The 22,467-nt window shown below is 45.4% G+C and overlaps 1 protein-coding gene across 1 annotated transcript; it reads right to left on the reverse strand.

Annotated features, from left to right (window-relative positions):
- Positions 1–10,658: 10,658 nt before the first annotated feature.
- On the reverse strand, positions 10,659–12,851 carry LOC133915912 (protein CONSERVED IN THE GREEN LINEAGE AND DIATOMS 27, chloroplastic). The gene is made up of 7 exons (XM_062359306.1): positions 12,505–12,851; positions 12,217–12,369; positions 11,996–12,073; positions 11,728–11,823; positions 11,306–11,341; positions 11,037–11,191; positions 10,659–10,956 (listed from the first exon to the last, which is right to left on the reverse strand). The coding sequence occupies exons 1-7, from the start codon at positions 12,766–12,768 to the stop codon at positions 10,794–10,796; spliced, it is 945 nt and encodes a 314-aa protein (XP_062215290.1). The 5' UTR covers positions 12,769–12,851; the 3' UTR covers positions 10,659–10,793.
- Positions 12,852–22,467: the final 9,616 nt, after the last annotated feature.

Here is a 22,467-nt window from a genome sequence, read left to right on the forward strand (position 1 = left end):
AACTGGATATTTTGGTTACTTAGGTCAACTGTGATGGTGGGAATCATATTTGAGGGTGGTCAATCATAGTGGTGGAAATATGATTGAGGGTTCAACCTTAGTGGATGAAACTTTGGTTGAGGTGTTGGTTAGTGGGTTAAGTCAAGATGGATGGAGATCTTGAGGTGGTTGGTTATTCACTTAATTATATTTGCTTTTCAAATGTTTTTACTTGAATGTTGATTAATGCAAGTGAGCCATATAGCCTTATCCTTATCAAGCCTTCATATGCATACTATTCCTTCACAACTTGCTGAGTACGACAAGTGCTCACTTTTGCTATCCTCAAATACTCAGTTGGAGAAGGTATCGAGGAGGACGCTGAAGGTGGATCATTCTAAGATGCTTTCTATGTCGATGATGCCACTAGGAGGGTCGTAAAGGATTAGAGTTTTCGTAATTCGTTTAGTTCCGCTGCAGTTTATTCTTTGACCCTTGAATGTCACTTTTGTAAGACGGTTAATTCGATTAAGTATGGATATTGTAATGATTATCGTCAATGAAGTCACTATATGTTAGGATTCATTCCTGGTCTTAGCACATAGATGAGATTGGTTTATTTCTTGAACCGGTCTCGACAGAAGTGGTATCAGAGCCATATCGACTAAGAACACAGTCTTAGATAGCTGGTCAACCCTAAAAAGAAGAATTTTGGAAAATTAAAAGCTACGCTTAAAGACCCCTTACCCTACTCTCTTCTAGTAAGGTTTATTTACCCTTCTCTTGTGCTCAAACCTATAGATGGAGTCAGATCTCAATGAAGTTCGCCATTCTAGCAGATTACGCCAAGGGATCTTGCTAAGAATGCTATGGACCTTACTTACCGATATGGGACACCAAAAGAAGCCGATGTATGAAGGCACAAGGCAAGCCAACCGCAAAGAGTGGTCTGTCATCGTCTTCGTCTACAGACGCCGTGCACACAAGGGAGAGTTTAGAGTTGCACGCACCTACACCACGGAGACAAGGAGGTCCAGCTTCAAAGAAGGCATAGATACATTGCATGTCAAGCCCTCTTAAAGGGATCGATGACGTCCTAGGAGGGGGGTGAACTAGGACACTTATGTGAGGAACCGTCCAAATAGTATTCTAATTAATCATCAGGAGGATCATTATTCATAATCACAACCTCGACGATTAACCAGAATACCATTCCAGTAGTCCCGGCACGTGTTTTGTGCCCAGGATCGGAACACATGCCTTCCAACTCAAATATCACAACACAGTTTAATAGAGAGCAGATAATTAAACTGGATTACCATTATTAAATATGTAACTGCTTCCACAATTTACAACAAAAGAGGAACAACAACAACTATGCAGCGGAAGAAAAACCTATACAACAAAAGAGTATGGAGCCGTATGCCCTTAGGCTCCATACCAAAAGTGCCGGAGTTCGGAGTAGAAGGTGCTACTCCTGCCCGCCACCCTGATCGGCAGGCACAAAGTAGCCGAACACCGCCTCTTCCTCGCCAACCTGCGGACCTGAAAACAACTTAAGGGCAGCACCCCTTAGTACGAAGGTACTAGCAAGACTTACACAGTATGAGTATATATATTCTCGACTCCAAGGATCATGCATTTAAAGCTGTAGCAAGGATTAAGACATGTTTAAGTTCATTAAGCGGTAAGCAACCTAGACTCTAGGTGTAAGCAACTGACTTAACCAACCACCGACTCAAACCCTGCCAACCAACTGATCAGAACAGATATATGAACAACAAGTGTATAAAAGCAAACCATTCCCACCAAACCACCAACCACATACCGACCAAACCACCCCAATCCAACCATGCCACAACCCACATCGAAACTCTACGACCAAAACATGGTCGCTCGGTGGAGATAAGCGATAGCGATGCTCATGACCGAGAGCGCGGCAGTTCGAACTGGTTATACACCCTGCAGGGGGATACTCCTGGACCCACACGACACAGGGACCATACGGCTTGTGCCACCCGCTAAGATGCACACAAGAGGGTACCCGTGACAACCTTTCCCAACCAGGCCCAACCATGTGGATCAACCATAGCTCGGCGAGGCGGTATTAGAACTACTCCCCGAGCAAACTAATACCGCTAAAAGCCTGGACTCAAACCGGACTCACACCGTCTATGACGAGGCCCACATGACCACGTCTGCGAAGTAATCAGCTCGCCTACCATTATATCAGCATGTGGTGAGTAAGGTATGTGCTAAAGCCGACTACACCGATGATCGGTGCTTAACCGGTGCAAGCGGTCTACGGTGTCCGGGTTCCCTCCCCGAACTGCCTGAGGACTCCTCGTGAGCAGATGACACCCCTAACACCGCCCACACCTCGTCTCAACTCACCACTCACCAAACCGACTCATCATCAACACAACCATAAGTGTGAACAAGTAATAATCCTAGGCTCGCGACAACGGTGGACGCCGTCGTCGACTTCTACCGGAAAGCCTAAGTACCACTAAGCATAGCGAACTAAAATTAGACCTCGATGACACCACTAGGCTCCTAGGAACAACACATGACATGTGACCGAAATGGGATAATGCATCGGCATAGGTTCTACCCAACTCAGTACCCGACACATGCAATGTATACATAAGCGTAGATAACATATTAAATTTTCAAGTAGACACGGTGCAATATGAACGATGCTTGCCTTGCTGCCCTGGATCAGAAAGGTGGGACGCCTCACGATCGCCCACGGTCTCCGGGATCGACGGATCGGCGTTCACTATAGAGAGCAACGCGTGCAATGTAATGAGCATGTATGAAATACGACCATATAAGAAAAATATGCTCCACAATACATGACAATACTTTTCCCAGATCACACTATCCAAACCAGAATTTTCCAAGTGGTCTCATAAAGTTTGGAGTTCGTACGAATTAACTACGAATTTTACAAGCTATCAGCTATCAGGAAAGCCTGATAAACCGTGCTCGGGGTGCCGGGATGAACAGTACTCGCAGGGTACTCGGGACGAACAGTACCCGGGTGCTCGGTGAACAGTAACCGGGGTGCTCGGGGTGAACGGTACCCGGGGGTGCTCGGGGTAAACAGTAACCGGGGGTGCTCGGTGAACAGTACCCAGGGTATGAACAGTCCCCCCCCTCCCCCCCGCTCGGTGAACAGTATCTGGGAGTGCTCGGGTGCTCGGTGAACAGTGCTCGGGTGAACAGTACCCGGGAGTGCTCGGGGTGCTCGGGTGAACAGTACCCGGGAGTGCTCGGGGGTGAACCGTGCTCGGGTGCTCGGGGTGAAGAGTGCTCGGGTGCTCGGGTGGACAGTGCTCGGGTGCTCGGGGTGATCAGTGCTCCGGTGCTCGGGGTGAACAGTACCCCCGGTGCTCGGGTGAACTATCGGTGCTCGGTGAACAGTGCTTGGTGAACAGTGGGAGCCTAGCAAACTCACCCAAGGTCCTTTGCTGAGATTGGTGACCGCCAGTTGAAGGAGGAAACGACGGAAAATGGCTTGGAGAAGAGTGGAAAAACTGCTGCTTCCTTGCTTCACCCAAAGAACACCAAACAAGTTCAGAACCAGCTCGAATTCCTTTGGGGAAACTGAAAATGAATTGGATGGACGAGTAGTCCTTGAGCTGGTGGTCACGTGAGTACCACATACGTACCTTGATCTTGCTCCCAGAGGTAGGGATCCAAAAGGGGAAAAAGGGAGCCTAAGAGAGAGAGTGAGAGACAGCCAACTCCAACTTGCTTCCTCAAAAAGTCTTATCTGGTGGAGTGGGTGAGTAGTACGTATGGGCAAGCTTTTTAGGGGGAGAGAGAGTGTTGTTGCCCACCTATAGAGAGATATTTTCCACCTAAGTGGGCCCCATTTACCTAGAGGAAAGTCCAGACTTGCTTCTAGCTCTTTTATTTTTCTTAGTTTTTCCTTCTCCCACCTCATTGATTCAAAGTGAGGTGCTCCAGTGACCCAAACTGGAACATGAAGCTGAAATTGCATGTTTTAGGATTAAAACACACAATTACGGATTTTAGGACGTGACAACTTAGAACTTTTTTGGCTCTAAAAAACAACACAAGATTAACCTATATCAATTTCTATCTTAATATGCTCTAAGTTTATCTAGTGAGTCTACTCTACCGATCAAAGAGCTTCAACCTATCTAAGAAGGTAAATTGCAAATAAGTAAATGCGGAAACGTAAATAAGGTAGAGAGAGAAAACTCGGCATAAGGATTTTTTCCCATGGTATCGATGGCATGAATACCAACCCTAGTTCACGTTGGAGCTTCACAAATGATATGCTCCTAGTTGGCACCCGGTCACGGCCTTTGAGCCACCGAGTCACAAAGATAAGGTCTCCACCCGGATGAGCCACCAAGCCACCAAGGAAAGGTCTCACCACTAGCCTCTCTTCTGGATCCTCGCCACCGTGATCAATTTAGAGCTTGAGTCACAAAGGCAAGGGTCTTCGCGTCCCTGCACAATTGACTTGCCACTGCTCCATACCAAGTCGGAGGGTCAACAAGCTTACCAGCAAGTCATCAAGACTCCAACGTGCTGACGTACTAAGAGGTACACTGTTGGATCACTCCTTGATCCACTCTCTAGGAAGCAATCACCTAGCAACTCACTCTCTAGACCTATAAGCACTAATCACTCACTAATCTTGTACTTAATCGCTTTGGATGATCACTTTAAGCACTTTGGGGGCTTGGATATCTTCTCAGGTGTATACAGACTTCTCTGGACTTCAGCACACTCAAATGACTGAGTGGAGGGGTATTTATAGCCTCAAACTCGCGCACTAGCTGTTAACCCAACGGCTCTAAAAAGCTGTTAACACCGGATGATCCGATGAGAATAGCAGTACTAATACTGGATCACCCGGTGAGTACACTCTCATAAACTAGCCGTTGGAACCCCACTCAAACCTCTGTGAAAATTGCTCCGGTGTATTCTTCAGTGCACATCACTTCATTACTGGACCATCCAGTGCGTTATTCTCAGCTAGCCAAACCAATGCAACCCTCTCTGGAAAATATGCTCCAGTGTATAAATCTTCAGAGTATCGGACCTTCTGGTGAGGTCACTGCATTCTTCTCTTTGTCAACAATGCTCCCGTGCATTCCTCCAGTGTGTTCAAATCAGTCACCGGACTATCCGGCGGGATGTTCTTCTTTGTCATCTTTGCACTATTTATTGTTCGGTGTATTGTCCGGTGCACTTCATCTCCGAATCTTCTGGCTTGTTGACCTTCGATCTTGAACAACTGCAACCTTCTCTGGCGGAAATGCTCTAGTGTGTATCCTCCTCTAAGCACCGAATCATCTGGTGAGATCAAATGCCTTTGGACACAATGCTCCGATGTGTTTAACCATGTGAACACCGGACCATCCGTGAAGTCATTTTTCCTGGGACTTCTTCAATTCAACTAAACTTTGTCTTGACTTCGGTGGCTTCTTCATGTATTGCATCCATGAGACCTACTAATATATATTCTTGACAAACATATTAGTCCCCGTGACTATATTATCATTAATCACCAATCACAATCATGGCCTAATAGGGCCATTTTCGCTACACCCTCTATCACGTGTGCCTGGACTATGGAGCAACAACTAAGGACTCGCTGTACCGCTACATCCCCATTCGTGATGACTCAAGCCCGGATACCGGAGTTTGATGCTATTGCAATGAAGAGAATACCACACTCCAGATTCAAGTTCATCTCTATGAAAGCACCATGCAAGAACTGAAGGAGGTTTGCCATCGTTTGGAAGAAGCTGAAGAAGAAAACATGACACTTTGACGCCACTTGCGCGAATTCACTCCTACACCAGTGTCTCCCCCAAGCAAGAGAGCTCGCTCCGAAGCTCTCTCCAGCTCAGGATCAGAGTACACAGATAGTGACTCGGATGGAGAACCTGTAACCCCACCATGTCTACCAGATAGGGAGATCCCTGTTAGAATAATAGAGATCGATTGGTGGTGTCGTTTAGGTTGTTCCGGAGTTTTGGTTCTTATGGATCTTATTGCTTGTGAGTGTCAGGTGTGAGTTGCAGGATCGCCTTTAGGCATCTTGTCTGCATCTACATCTTAGAATTAGTGTTGATGGTAGTAAGTAATAAATATAATAAGAGTTTTTCTTAACAAAACCAGTCTCTACAATATAGACTTCTTCTTAGAATCTTGTGCTTTCCTCTTATCAATGCCCTACTCTGCCAGATGGTCAACACTAGGAGCACCCTCGGAAGCGGTGGCAACCACGCAGAAACCCCGCCTCCACCACTACCTCCGATGACTATGGAGCAGCTTATGGCTATGTAAACCCAGATCTTGCATGGGATGGCCTAGGCAATAACCAACATACAACAGACTACTCAGAATCAGCTGCCACCACAGCCCCACCACCACAATCAGTCCAAGCTGGGGGAAATCATGCGAACTAAGCCACCTACGTTATCCCACACCACTGAGCTACTCGATGCAGATGATTGGCTTAAGACAATTGAGAAGAAATTGTTGATTGCCCAATGCAATGGTCGTGAGAAGGTTTTGTATGCTGCACATCAACTCGTCGGTCCTACCGCTGACTACTGGGATGCTTTCTGCAATGCTCATGAGGATCGAGAGTCAGTCACTTGGACAAAGTTCAAGGAAGCTTTTCGTTGCCATCATGTGCTGGCAGACACTATTGCCATGATGAAGAAGGAGTTCTGCAACCTGAAACAAGGGTCAATATCAGTGAATGAGTACGTCAACAGGTTTACTCAACTCTCAAGGTGTGCACCAGAGGATGTCGACACTGACGAGAAGAAACATGAGCATTTCTTGGACGGACTAGTTATTGGAATGCAAGCTCAATTAAGCACCCATGACTACCCGGATTTTTAGCATTTGGTAAACAAGGCACTGGTATTAGAAGACAAACGTCATATGCTTGGTGAAGATCACAAGAGAAGAATGGTCTCACAAGGACAACACTCAGGCAGTAACTCTCGCCCACACACCATGCCACCCCAGGGACAACAGCAATTATCCACTCAATTTAGACCTCAAGTAGCAAAACCTCATCAAGGGAGCTAGCAGCCTCGCTCCAACGCCAACTACAACACACCAATCCTGGCCAAGAACCCTAATCCACAAGCTCCAACTGGACGTGCATGCTTCAACTGTCATAAGATTGGACACTATGCCAATTAGTGTCCTAAGAGGAGGCGGAACCAATCACTGATTCCATTCAACTTGAACACACCAACGAAGACACCTACTCCAACTCAGAACCGATCGGTTAAACATCCTATTAGGGAGCCCGGTCTTGACTCCGCTCTGAGTCTTCTGCAGGATGAGATCTGCTTGGTCTGTTTCACTGGCTCTAGTATCCACAGGCTTTCAAGGAATGGGATTTTCCTAAGGCCTTAAATTCGTTGGCAAGGTGGCCCTTTGATCCCGCGCTGCTGCTGGGTATATAATTGACCTTAGCGGCCTCGTTCTTAAAAAAAGGACCGCAATCAGTACAAGACACCTGCACCACCTAACAGAGCCCAGCAGAATCATGTGAAGGGACACGTGTACCACATCTCCGCAGAAGAAGCTCAGGGTGCACCTGATGTCGTACTCGGTATGTTCTTTGTCAACTCCGCCCCTGCATCCATTTTGTTTGATTCTGGAGCCTCGCATTCGTTCATTACATCCAAGTATGTAGCCAAGCATAGTTCACCAATAACAACCTTGAAACATACGATGCTAATTAGCTCACTTGGTGGAGAAATGAGAGCTAGTCTGCTCTGCCTTAAGTTAAACCTTAAATTAAGGGGGGTAGAGTTCCTAGCCAATCTCATCCTAGAATCAGATGGGATCGAAGTGATCCTGGGAATGGATTGGTCAGTAATGTTCAAAGGAGTGATAGAGTGTGCTAGAAGGGCAGTCACCTTGGAAAACGGAGAAGGCATCAAGGTACAGTTCGTGGTAGACACATCGTCAGTAGAGCAATGCAAGTTGAACCATCTTGAAGGATCGACAGTGGACCAGATACGGATAGTCTGTGAGTTTCCAAACGTGTTTCCAAATGAATTGCCAGGTATGCCACCTGACCGAGACATTGAGTTTGTAATTGATCTTGTGCCTGGAATTGCGCCTATAGCTAAGAGACCCTATAAGATGCCCGCTAACGACCTAGCCAAACTAAAGAAGCAAATGCAAGAGTTGTTAGAAAAGGGTTATGTTCGCCCTAGTACCTTGCCTTGGGGAGCACCTGTGCTCTTTGTGCAAAAAAAAAAGAGATGGAAGTAAAAGAATGTGCATAGACTACCGAGCACTCAATGAGGTCACCAAAAAGAATAAGTATCCTTTACCTAGAATCAAAGATCTGTTCGACCAACTTACCGGAGCTCGAGTGTTTTCGGAGATAGACTTAAGGTCAGGATACCATCAACTAAAGATTCGGAAGTCAGATATACCCAAGACAACATTCATCACCCGATACGGATTGTATGAGTTTATAGTCATGTCATTCGGATTAACTAATGCCCCGGCTTACGTCATGTACCTCATGAATAAAGTTTTCATGGAGTATCTGGATAAGTTCATGGTAGTCTTCATTGATGACATACTGGTTTACTCTAAGAGTGGAGAAGAACATGAGGAGCACCTAAGATAAGTTCTAGGAAAACTTAGAGAACATCAACTGTATGCTAAGCTTAGTAAGTATGAGTTTGGGTTAACGGAGGTGCCATTTCTTGGACATATTCTATCTGTCGGAGGAGTTACTGTAGACCCAAGTAAGTATGAGTTTGGGTTAACGGATGTGTTGAATTGGAAATCACCTACCAACGTTAAAGAAGTGAGAAGTTTTCTTGGTTTAGCAGGCTATTACCGTCGTTTCATAGAATGATTCTCGAAGATAGCCAAGCCACTCACAGAGTTGCTAAAGAAGGAAAAGAGGTACGAATGGACAAGCGCTTGTGAAGTGAGTTTCAATGAGCTAAAGAAGAACTTAACTACAGCCCCAGTGCTAGTGTTGCTGGATATCCAGAAGAATTTCGATATATACTGCGATGCATTTCGACAAGGTCTTGGATGTGTTTTCATGTAAGAAGGACAAGTGGCAGCATACGCATCGGGACAGTTAAGAACTCATGAGAAGAATTATCCAACTCATGACCTGGAGTTAGCAGTAGTGGTACATGCTTTGAAGATATGGAGACATTATCTTCTTGGGAAAAGATGTGAAATATACACGGATCATAAGAGCTTGAAGTATATGTTCACCCAGACGGATCTTAACTTGAGGCAACATAGATGGCTAGAATTAATCAAGGATTACGATGTAGGAATCCATTATCACCCGGGAAAAGCAAATGTAGTCGCAGACGCGTTAAGTCGTAAAGTATACACTACTACTATGGCTATGTTTCAAGAAGCTCAACCGACTTTGTGTGAAGAATTCCGATGACTTAACCTAGGTTTTTTCGCGGATTTAGAGGTAGTAACCATGAAAGTGGAACCTACTTTGTATGAGGATATCCGGAAGGGACAGGCAAAAGATGAAAATATTAAGGAGATCAAAGAGAATATTAAAGCAGGCAAAGCTCCAAAGTTCTCAAAAGACGAGAAAGGAATGGTATGGTTTGGCAAGTGCATCTGTGTACCAGACCATAAGGAGATTAAGGAGATAATTTTAAGAGAAGCTCATGAGTCAATTTATTCTATTCACCCAGGCAGTACCAAGATGTATCAGGATTTGAAGGATCGCTATTGGTGGCCTGGTATGAAGCAAGAAATAGCCGAGTACATGGCAGTGTATGATGTATGTCAGCGTCTGAAAGCAGAACATCAGAAACCAGCAGGATTGCTACAGCCTTTGAAGATACCAGAATGGAAATGGGAAGAAATTGGGATAGATTTTATAGTTGGTTTACCTCGTACCCAATCAAGCTATGATTCAATATGGGTCATAGTGGATCATCTCACGAAGGTAGCTCATTTCATTCCGGTTAAAACAACCTATAAAGGGGATAAGTTAGCAAAGCTATATATATCCAGGATCGTGTGTTTACATAGAGTTTTGAAGAGAATAGTACCGGATTGAGGGACCCAGTTTACCTCAAGGTTTTGGCAGAAACATCATGAATCGTTGGACACGAGGTTGAGTTTTAGCTCGGCATATCACCCACAAATGGATGGGCACACAGAAAGAATAAATCAGATACTTAAGGATATGTTACGAGCGTGTGCTCTTTAAAATCGCAACTGTGCACCCTCGAAAGAACGTTTTTTCATTTGTTTTCATGCTACAACACCTTGCGCCGATTGCCATCGACAACTAGACTCCTTTCTTTCATTCTATAAAACAAGGCTCATCTGGAACTACGCGCCTTTATTAGTAGAGAAGGAAACTAATTTCTACTCAGATTAGTATAAGAGGGCAAATTCCATAAAATTCTATAGTAACATTACAATTGCTTAAATACCCTAGGGCATGAACGGCCAGATTTAATTTCATGTATACTTCCTGCCCACCCATGAGTAGTATGGACTATGGAGCACTGTAAAAGTGCTCTATTTCGAAACCTAGCCGCAAACAAATCAGCTAGTTAATCTAGTTTGTGAAATGTGATTATACGCCTTCTACTAGGGAAAATTTGACAGTAAGTGACCTGATGGACAGTGGGGATCGAGCTATCTATTACACATCCAGCAAGATCGTCACAAAATTTGCATTCTGATAAATACATTTTGTCTTTTCGCATACCAACGTGGCAAACGGCGCATATATCAGAACAGTATTGTACTGGTTATCAGTTCAGCAGGTCGTCCCACTTGCAGTACTGGCCGCCGGCGAGTGCCCGGTAGTAACGGTCCCTGCAGTAGACCGGCCGTCCGTCGGCAGCCTCCGCTGCGGCCGCGGCGAGGTCGTCGTCTTGAATCACCTCCACAGGTAACCGCAGCAGCTCCTCCCTCCTGCGCCAAGCGATGCAAGCATGCAGACAAATTGTAAGTTGTTCAGGTACTGCGTGATAGGAATCCACATGAATTTGCACCTCAAGCTCGGTTTGGACGCAGCGGAGGTCGGTTGGTTCAAGGAGTGGAGGAAGTCCTCGACGGGCGCGGCGAACGCGAAGAGCGACACGGCCCCGACGAGCAGCGCGCCGGTGCTCACCAGCGTCTGCTTCAGCATGTTAATCACCGGCTTTACCTGCACAATAAATTCAGTAAGAGAGAGCAACGCTACTCTTGTCTAGTGTTGGAGACTATGTTTGCAATTAGGCAGAGTCGTAGAAAAAATAATCCTGCCAAAATGTCATTTTACCTTGTAAGATCCCAAGAGCCTGTCACGAGCCAATACCTGCAGCAAAATGGAAATGCAGACATGTAAAACTGTTGTGAACTCGAGCATTTCATTGCAGGGGTGTACACTCTTGTGTGAAGGGGAAAATGACACTACACAACTTGGGGTTTTTTTCTGTCATGGTAAGACCCTGCTCCGGCTCTTTCAAGAATTTTCAATCAGGAAGTCTAATTGCACCTAAACCATCTAAGAATATAATGATTCAATCATATTTGTACAGCAACGTGTGGCATCTCAAGTGTCTTTTCATTGACAAAAGATGATTGGATAACAATATGTCATCACAAAGCATATATTTTGAATCAAGGGCCCTCTAAATGGAGTTGTGTTTGAAACTTTAAGTACATTTTTGTTAACTATCTTGGTCTAAGAATCATATTTACCTCTGGTGGCTTTACCCACATCTGGCCGTCGTACCATCCGGTTTCTTCATAGGGTACAACTGCTGACAACAGCCTATCACCAACATAACTCCAGCCCTGCACGCATTTGTATCAGAAGGATTAGCACACTTCAGAACCGATCCATCTGGAAAGATATCCAAATTTCTTGATCATTTCATTGTATGCAAGCAGTCTTTCTAGGTCCTGTAACATCATTTGCTGATCTTGCCAGATGCATCATTTTCCATTTTTTTTTCGATGCACTTACCAGATAGATCCTGAGAACCACCAATGACACCAGGAGCAGAGTTCCAATCCCAGCTGCCAGCACAAACTTGAGTGGATCCTGCATAGTTTGGATAGAATTACATGGATGGTGAAACGGCGAATATAATTACAAGGACGCATACAAACTGACACACCATTTCCATTTGCATGTTCTGAACAGCAATCACACGTTTTCAGAGAAGATAGAAGAAATTTGCATACCTTTCCAGGATTGAAGCTTGCGGCTGCAATTGGGGCCGCGAGTACAGTGAACGTCACCAGCCACAGGCTGCCCAGCCGCAGGAAGAACGACCCTGGGCTCAGCTCCGCCCAGGAGTACAAGATGCTATCCTTGAGAGCAGAGTACTCATTCACCTACAGAAATGGTGAAATCAACATCAGCGGCAATATGCAGCACCAACTATCTGATAAGCATAAGGAGGCTTCGTGTACGCCTAATTTTCTATGAAATTCGAAACAAGGTTGGTCGTAACTAGACAACTCAATTACTGGTCTTTGCTCGAAGGGGACTTGGATCTCCAGCCCGGGGTCCCAGCTCGGACCTCCGCCGGCGAAGCCGCTGCGGCTACTCTCCGGCTCCTCCTTCAGCGCCATCGCTACCGTAACGCCCCTCTGGCGCCTGGCAGTGCCACTGGGTCTCCGTCCCCGCCGCCGGTCTCCGCCGAGAACCCGAGGCGCTGCCGCGCATGCGCCATGATCGTGGCCGAGAAGCACCGCCGAGTGGACGCTAACGATCTTCACCCGAAGCAGCATGGATAAACAGCTCTGGGTGTCTGTCACGTATCCACTGCTCCGTACTTGCCCTATAGTGGCTTGTAAAAAGAAAATGCTTATAGCTAACCGCGGGCATAGATCTTTTACTTGGTGCGGGGATCCGGTGACGGTTTGTGTGGCTGAGACAGGGGGTGTCGCGGCGGCCAAAGTCTGGAGACGCTGCCTACACGTGGCGGGTGGGTCGTGGCACGTTGCCCGCTCGTTTTGGCGCGCGCCGGCTCATGGCGTGCGTTACCCTGGTATCTACGTACGAAATGGGTTTTTCTGCGAAAGCACTAGAAGAACAGCAGTCGCTCCACTCATTTGTTTGGATTTGAGCCAGAACAATTTTGTGGGCCTTGATTAGAACGAATCAATCGGCTGATCAGATACTGGGCCAGAAGGCCCAGAACTGTTATTTTACGAATTATATATATTTAATATTTACAAAATTGCATGCCGTCTAGAACATTTGTAAGAATATGCTATCGTCACTTGTTCATCGGATAAGAGTAAGGTCTTGTTGTGGGTCTTAGTGATCAAAGCATAGTAAATGCATTTCAATGAGGTCTCGCCCTCGCTCGCTGAATGGACGAGATCTTCGTCGCTGTGATGCCGGGCGAGCTCACCTAAAAGGTGTCACCCGCTGTTCGAGCGAGGCATTTTGGGTATAAAATGCGGCGCGATGCCCCCAGCTAACATCAACACTGTCATTTCCACTCAGCCGAGCCGAGAGGGAGGGAGGAGAGGAGATGACAGGGGAGGGAGGAGAAATTTTACGACGAAACCTTACTGGAGGAAAAATGTATGTCTTTTTTTTATTTTTTATACAAATCCGGTAGGATAGTCACTAGTGCTAAGTTTTGACATATGTTATAGGCTCTATCTAGGATTTTGTTTAGAAACCCTGTAGATAGCCACTAGACTTAGGTCAGAATGCAGATCTAGGTTTAGAATTAGGGTTATACATAGTTTAGCAATTAGATCATGTTTATATCATATCAGTGGCAGTTAAAGATTTTTTATGGTGACAATGAAATATTATATGGTTCGGAAGGGCTCTGTCTGTATTTCAGGCAATAGATAAGGGTATCTCCAGGCCTAGGCATAAAAGTGTCGGACATTTATACATTTGGTTGATGCGAGGTTTCAAAATAGACCCCAAGGTTCAAGATATGACTATTAGCATTATAAACAAACGTTTAAGAGATGGTGTGTACTGTGAGGTGTACCCACTTAGGGAAGATCAAGTCTAGATCAAGTCTGGAGGAGATACATGCATGATGTTGTGCATAGAGGTTGGCCTCCTATATTACTTGCGCAATAGAAGAATAAGGAGCAAGTTAGGGAGATACAGGGTGGGCGGTACGTGGAGGAGGGTGATGCCAAAGAGTGTGATGAGGATGTCGATCCGGATGGTCCACATTCATCGGATTATCCGACTGAATCGACCAGTGAGGCAGATGGAGGGGAACAAATCCCTTCTCTAATTGAACAGATGGAGTGGGATGATCTTGAGGCTGGCGAATCTCCTAAGCATGACATGTCAAATGGTGAGGACAACGCTCCTGTTCCAGCGGATTGGAACAATCCTAACTTTTAATAACCTTATGGTGAACGAGAGGAATCAGGTGTTCTGGGAGTATACACATAATGAGGTGACCAAGGGTGCTAGGTACCCAACCAATCAAGCTATGAAAGATGCTGTGACTCAATGGGTGACAATATTTTGACAACAGTTTTATGCTATCAAGTCAAGAAAGAAGGAATATGTTGTGAAGTGCGTGAAGGAGGGTTGCATGTGGCAGATGTATGGCTTCAAGGGAAGATTGTGGTGAACTACACTTGCACGATGGAAGAACTTGAGCCCAGCCACAAGAACATCACCTCAGCATTCAACGCCAATGTGATATACGCCCAGATTGTGAATAACCTAAACTACATGGTCCATAATTAGGCAAATTAAGAATAGTACAAGTACACTGTCAGCTACAACAAGCCATGTAAGGTGAAGAGGAAGGCAATCAAGATGAGGTTCAGGACTTACGAAGCATCATATGACAATCTTTCATACTTATTGCAGACATCGAAGGAACCCGGGATATATTACGACATTGACAAGTATCCATTGTTGTCCAAACCTGACAAGTATATCCTAAAGTGATGCTTCTTTGCATTAGGACCATGTGTAAAAGCTTTTGAACGTTGTCCTTCTATCCTCTACATCGACGATACTTTTCTTATCATCTACTAGGTTATTCTAGATCTTGACTGCTATTAGGGTTGATGGATGCATTTGCATTTGTGGAGAGTGAGAACATTAGCAGTTAGTATTGGTTCATGTACCATGTTAGGATGATAATTGTTGGTGCTCGGTTGAACGTGTGCCTTATACATGACCAGCATGCTGGGATGCTCACGGCAATTTTGGATCTGTTGAATAGAATAAACAATGGTGTGATAAGACCTGTGTGGCCAGATCTGTATAGTAGGTGGTCAGAACTAGCAATGAAAGTTGGATGCTCTTTGGAAGACACTGGATGAACTGATGAAGAAGCAAACACAAGAGCGTGCAAAGAAGCCCATGAGGGGAACAGAGGAAGAAACAGTGCCTCTTGAGTCCCTACCAATGAACAATGAAGCTGGCATAATATGGAGGACCAGATCATCTACTAGGTTATTTAGCGAGTTGATTGAGAATAAGCTAAAGGAGAAGTAAGCTCTGCTCTACGACACAAACAAGGCTAAGTATGGTATTATGACTACAAATTTAGCATAGGTTTGCAATTGGGTGATGCAAGGTGTGAGGGAGTTGCTGCTAGTGAGGATTATAGAGTCCATACTTCAAGGGACGTGCAAATATTACAATGAGTGTTGTGCAATAATATACACGACGCTAAATAATGCTCATCTGATTTATGAGACAAAGATGACTAAGTACATGGAAGACAAGACGGAGAAGGTAAAGATGCACTAAGTGAAGATTATGAAAATTGCACAACACATATACGGAATTCTATGCAGGGACAAAGGAAGAAGGGGGGCAAGCATGAGAGAGTTATCCATGAGTGGACCATCTTCGATAACATGTGCGTTTGCACCTGCTACAAGCCGATGCTACTATAGAAGCCATGCTCATATGTGATTGCCACGTATGTTGTGATGGAGATGAAGACTCAGAGGTACGTCTCTGACTACTTAAAAAAGGAAGCTATATTCGACACCTGGAACCATGAGGTCTATGGTTTTGGGATTTATGGTTCTTTTGCGAAAGAACCTAGGCCCAATTGTGTTTTCATCCCTGATCACGACAAGATGAAGCAGAAGAAGAGACAGCATAGGACTACGAGGTTGTGTAATGACATGGACGAAGCAGAAGCCAGACATCGTTTGAAATGGTGCAGCAAGTGCAATGGAACAGGGCACACTTACAAGAAATGCACCGTTGGCGTCCCAAGTGTGAATCCCGCTGAAGCAGATCCTTTCGACTCTGCTGCATATGGGTGACATTCTCATAGTCGTTGATCGTCGGCTTCGTCGACTCATTGAGTTCGATTAATGTTGTAATTCGTGGTGTGATGGATATTCATGTGCACAACATTGTAGTTTACTGTTATAGTAGTGAGACTGTCACTATATTTGAGGTTGTAACGTGCTAAGTTGTGATTCGTTAACGTATTTGTGTACGCTTTGAACAATCTATTATGTCATGTTATATGTTAGACGCTTACTTCTTACTTTGAGTTTTTTTTCTTATAAAACTATAAAAAACTTGTGAACATGCATGTATGGCACAGCCGGAGCTGCTTGACCCTTAGCTCAACATTAGGCACCACTCGTACCGCATCGCCATGTAGGCTGAGGAGCTCCCGGTACTACAACCCCATGTGCTAGATAAGCTCTTGACGATTGATCACTGGACCTCGAGGTTTGTACAATTTCAATTAAAGATTTTATACAATTTGTTATCGGTATTCAACGCTAACTGTATTATCTTTGCAGGTTGTGTTTTGCTGGGCTACTTCTGTTGTGTCGGCTGGTAGAGGTGGGCGCATTGTTGGGGGGCTCGGAGGCGGCCACATGGTTCAGCTACGATCGGGCCTTGCTTGCGGCCCTTGTCAATAGGTGGCATCTCAAGATGCACACGTTGCACCTCCTGTGTGGTGAGATGGCGCCCACGCTTTGGAATGTCTCACTCCTGATGGGCCCGCCTTATATTGGTGCCATTGTTGGGGCTAGAGACGTGGGCGTGGGCTGGAGCGATGAGCTGCTCGGATGCATCTCTGCCATTGAATGGAGGGACGACCTAGCCCCGTTCAAGGCTTTTCTAGGGACCGAGAAGCACGGTTCGATGAAAGCCTTTATTTTTCAGTTTGTGGTACATATGTCTTGTACTATTTTGTCATCTCCTTTACGTTACTAATGGATGAATATATTTGTAGTTGTTCCTTTTTTAACAGGTTGGAAACATCCACCCATTGGCAGGCGATGAGAACGTCTCTCGTCACTTGGAGGCATACCTCATGTGGTTGTTCGGAGGGTCATGTTCACCGAGACCCACAACAACACGATCTCAAGGAGTATGATCCCCTACACCAGAGAGGTTGCGGACCCTGACCCGGGGGAGGTCCCGCAATACAGCTGAACTTCTGTTGTGCTAGCTACGATGTACCAAGGTCTGTGTGATGCATGCACGAAGATCGACAATAACGCGATCCTTACCGTGTGTCCCTTGTTACTTCAGATGTGGTTGTATGAGCGCATCACCATTGGCAGGCCCATTGTCGACTATAGTGCGTACCAGTTCCCAACGGACAACGTCAATGGCCCGACCATGAGGTTGTTGTAATGTAGATGTAGGGTAAATGCTATGATATTTGTGTATGTATATGTTCATTACTTACTTTTTTGTTCTCTAACTTATTTTGGTTACATGACCGAGTTGGTCCAGCATGTAGACACACCACATGTACCTGGATTTCATTCACCAGTTTGATGAGCTAATACTGAATGACGTCCACTGGAGGCCGTACATGGAGGATGAGGTACTTTGACGTGCTCCGCTTGAATTTTTGACGCTCTGCTTACTGAACCAGGAGTACTGGATCACATGATGTGCCCTCGTCTATGACATCTACATCGAGGAGTACTCACCACATCGCGTGATGCGGTAGTTCAGGAAGTTCCAGGTGTTCCCGCTACAACTGACTAGGACAGTGCCTATCAACATACACAAATGCGCAACATTGTAATTACATTTGCATACGAGACGTTGTTGCACCCTTTTTCATGTCCATATGTTTTTGCAGGTTGACGCGCAAGGGGGTGCATTCCAAAAGCGCGTTTCTATCTCGTGTCCAGAGGTGGGTTGGCGAATGGCATCAAGCTATCGAGCACATCATAGATGAGGATTAGCTTCACTCTGAGGAGGCATACGCGGACTTCCTCTCCTAGTTTGTGCCTCGGACATGGATCCAGGTCACGTACACACCGGTTGAGCTTTAGTAGCATATGCCGGACAAGCGTGACACGTACCTAACACACAGGGACTAGGCGTATTCGCTTGAGGTACGAATAACACCACATGACTCCTCATTTACTATAATTGCTGGTACAAAAAAAATCGTGTAATCAAATTAAACTTTTCTCTGTAGAGGGACATATTGTGCCAGGTTGAGGTCGAGGCACAGGCGACATAGGTACAAATCGACAGTGGACTCATGGTCCCTAGGGGCAAGGTGAGCGCGGTGTTAGGCCGTATTATCTGGCAGGTGAACAAGGTCTCCCGTGAGCTCAGCTGTAGTTCATCCTCGAACATTGTGACGGGACCATGAGCATTGGCTCCTCTCCTGGCATGCCCGTCCATCATGTTCACCAAACCGCTGCACCCATTGGTACGTTTGACCTTCACCGCTGAGCCGTTGAGGGCATATTCAACCCCGACTTTCTCTTCTGCCCCTACTATGGCAAGGCAGTCCTTTACCGGGCTAGTGACCCCCACTACAATGGCACGTGGCCTCGGCTTTCATTCTCTGGCACTGGTGATCCCTGCTACAGCTTCACAGCATCTAGGCCAGCCTTCACCGATGTTGGTGACCACTTCTACACCAGCACTGGGTTCACAAACCCTTCCTCCATAAATCTAGGTCCTTTGAGTTCTCGCATCCCCGACTTAGATATGACACTCTCTTAATGTATAACAAATTGTTACGTATATCACGTTTTATCAGTGCTAACATATTTTTTTGGTGTTTCATGTGCAGAGATCGATGATCTCTAGGACATAGAGGTGCATGGTAGCTACATGGAGTTGCTCACTAGGGATGGTAGTCAGGTCCCTGGGTACTCCTACATCTTCGGACATAGCAATGAGCTCGGTGCATCGCAACTACCTGGAGTGGAACTTACGGGGGCACAACCCTCCCAAAATGAGTACGCCACTCCACCGGCCACTAGATGATCTGAGCAGCTAATCATTCCACTGGACCACCTGACATACTTAGTTAACCAGGTGAGAGCGAGGAGGTGCAGGGTCCTGAGGTCGAATGCAACCAGGGGGTCATCCCCAAGAGGGGACGTAACCTATAGGCTATTAGTTATTATTAGTTTCACGATCTTATGTTACTGTTGGTGTTATGGTACTATGTTACTGGCAGTGTAATGATACTTTCTTCATGTTACTATGTTATTGTTACTGTCATAATATCTTTCATGTACTATGTTTTTGTTTTGTGATTCTATTCGAACCATAGACTCATAACACTACCATTCCATAACAATCATAATAAACATGTCAACCGAATATACAATGGCATATACAATACCCCTATTGGTGTACCGAAGTTTCACCCAACATGCCTTAGGGAATGTAAAAAGGGCGAAGATCAATGGGACAATACACAAATTACATTGTTGTCCGGACAGTGGTTCTAATTGTACTGACTTAGATTGAACCACGATGAGGCTCCTGAATCCCAATAATCTCTAGCACCATTTTGCACCAACAGAGGAGGAGCACGAGGTGGAGGAGGAGCATCCCTATTGTGGCACGAGCATGTGCACTACGGATCGATGCATACAGAAGTGTCCTCCATGTGTATTACACAAGGACTTGGCATGTTCTCAACCCCCCTCTACAAGTCGAAGATTTGTTCTCACAAGTGGTGGACGTAATCTTGGATATGCTGCAGAATAGGAGGATCGACCCATCTCGTGTATTGGCAATTGTCGTGGTCGCCGTCAGAGACCTACAGAAATGTGAAGGTCACAATGTATAATATTGTAAAAAAGGATACAAATGGTCATGGTGATATAGTTCTCACCCTACCAAGAGGACATCGGAAGAATCGATGCCCCCAATGAATACTCCCATCCTACATTTGAACGACACAGTAATCACCATGGGAACACTTGGGCAAGGGCTCATTCAGGTGCTCGTTAATACTTAGGTAACTTGGAGGAAGAAAATTACTCCTATCCTACAAAGGGAAGTTGTACAGAGGCTCTTCGTACTCAATTGGACCAAATGAACCCTCCCATCTCACCGCCGTCCTCCCCACCCCCTTCTTCCTTGTCCCCTACTGCCCCTACCCTTCATTGATTGTTGTGGCTTTAGTTTCTAGATACTTGAGCCTTTTATAGATGCGTTGTACCAACATACGACCTTTTACGCGGTGTAATATTATCGTCAAATTTGTGTTACTTGCACACATGCAACCATGATAATAAAACATGTACTCCATTTGTAGACCTAGCCTTTTCAAACCGTGATAACAATTATATTTTCTTGCCACCTCAAAACAGGTCATCATGGATTCCTTGAGGAACCACCTATGGGAGTGCCATAATGGCACGAGTGTCCATTGTGCAAGTGTGGCAATCGAGAGCGAATGTTGACATCCTTTGAGGTCCAGATTGATGGTAGGAGGTTCTTTACGTGGCCGGAGCTTGACGTCGATTTCATGGTGTGGGTCTCTCTTTGCCTTCGTTCCCACCTCCTAATTATACCATGACTATATCACTTCTAACTTCGAGTTTATTATGCTAAGTGTGAGGAACTGGGACGTCTTAAGAAGGGGGTTGAATTAGGACATTTAGAAACCTAAACCAAATTGGCTCTAAAAACTTCATAAGATAAACCTATATCGATTTCTATTTAAATATGCTCTAGATTTATCTAGTGTGTTTACTCTACTGCTCAAAAGGATTGTAACCTACTCCAGCAAGGTAAATTGTAAGTATGTAAATACGAAAACATAAATAAGATAGAGAGACAAACTCGGCACAAGGGATTTTTATCCCGTGGTATCGATGGCATGAATGCCACCCCTAGTCCACGTTAGAGCTACAGAAAGGATATGCTTTTGGTCGCCAAGTCTCTTCCGGTCATGGCTCTTGAGCTATCAAGTCACCAAAATAAGGTCTCAAGTATGATGAACCACCAAGCCACCAAGGTAAGGTCTCACCACTAGCCTCTCTTTCGGTCACTTGCCGCCATGATCACTTCAGAGTTTGAGCCACCAAGGAAAGGGTCTTCGCATTCCCGTACACGTGTCTTGTCGCCGCTCCACATCAAGTCGGAGGGTCAACAAGCTTGAGCCACCAAGGCCCAAGATGCCGGTGAGTTACCAAGACTCCAAGGTGCTGACATATCACTTGGTACAAGCTAGGATCACTCATTGATCCCTTCTTCAAGCTACAATACCTAGCAACAACTCACTCTAGGCCTATAAGCACTAAACACTCTATAATCTTGTGCTTAATTACCTTGGATAATCACTTTAAGCACTTTGGTGGCTTGGATGTCTTCTCAAATGTGTATGAGCTTCCTCTAGACTCCAGCAGCATGCTACACCATCAAATGACTGAGTGAGGGGGTATTTATAGCCTCGAACTCACGCAGTAGCAGTTAATCTAACGGCTCTAAAAAGCTACTAACACCGGATGATCCAGTGAGAATAGTAGTACTAACATCGGATCATCCGGTGAGTACAGCCTCAGAAACTAGCTGTTGGAACTTCACTCACCGTCTTTGTGAACACCGTACACTTTGGTGTGCCTTCAAATCCATCACCAGACCATTCGGTGAGTTATGTTGAGCCAGCCAAGCCTTTGAAGCCTCTCTATGTAAAATACTCCGATGCATTCATATGGTATTTGTACCATTCACACTAGACCATCCGATGAGTTAAACCTTCTCTTCTTTTCCTTGGAAATGCTCCGGTGCAACTATCTCTGAGATCACCGGACTATCTGGTGAGTTGATCTTTATTCTTTAACACTTGCAGTAGCCTCTGCAAGAAATGCTCTGGTGCTATACTTCGGTGTGCACAAACCAAGCACTGAACCATCCGGTGGATTGATCTTCAGTCTTCTACACTTGTGTTCTTCTCTGCAGAAAATACTCCGATGTTACCCGGTGCAGATCACCAAACTATCCGATGAGGTCGTTAGCCTTATCTCTGTCAGAAATACTCAGGTGAGTTTAACCCTGAACATCGGACCATTCAGTGAGGCTATCAGTCTCTGGACACAATGCTCCGGTGAATGCAAACTCCTCTGCATCGGACCTTCCGGTGGGGAAAATTTTCTAGGACTTTTCCAATTTAATCAAACTTTATTTCAACTATGGTGGCTTCTTGATGTATTGTATCCATGAGACCTACTAACATATATTCTTGAGAAACATGTTAGTCTCAA

The sequence above is a fragment of the Phragmites australis genome, chromosome 4 (genome assembly GCF_958298935.1).
Source record: "Phragmites australis chromosome 4, lpPhrAust1.1, whole genome shotgun sequence".
In the NCBI taxonomy this organism is placed as follows: Eukaryota; Viridiplantae; Streptophyta; class Magnoliopsida; order Poales; family Poaceae; genus Phragmites; species Phragmites australis.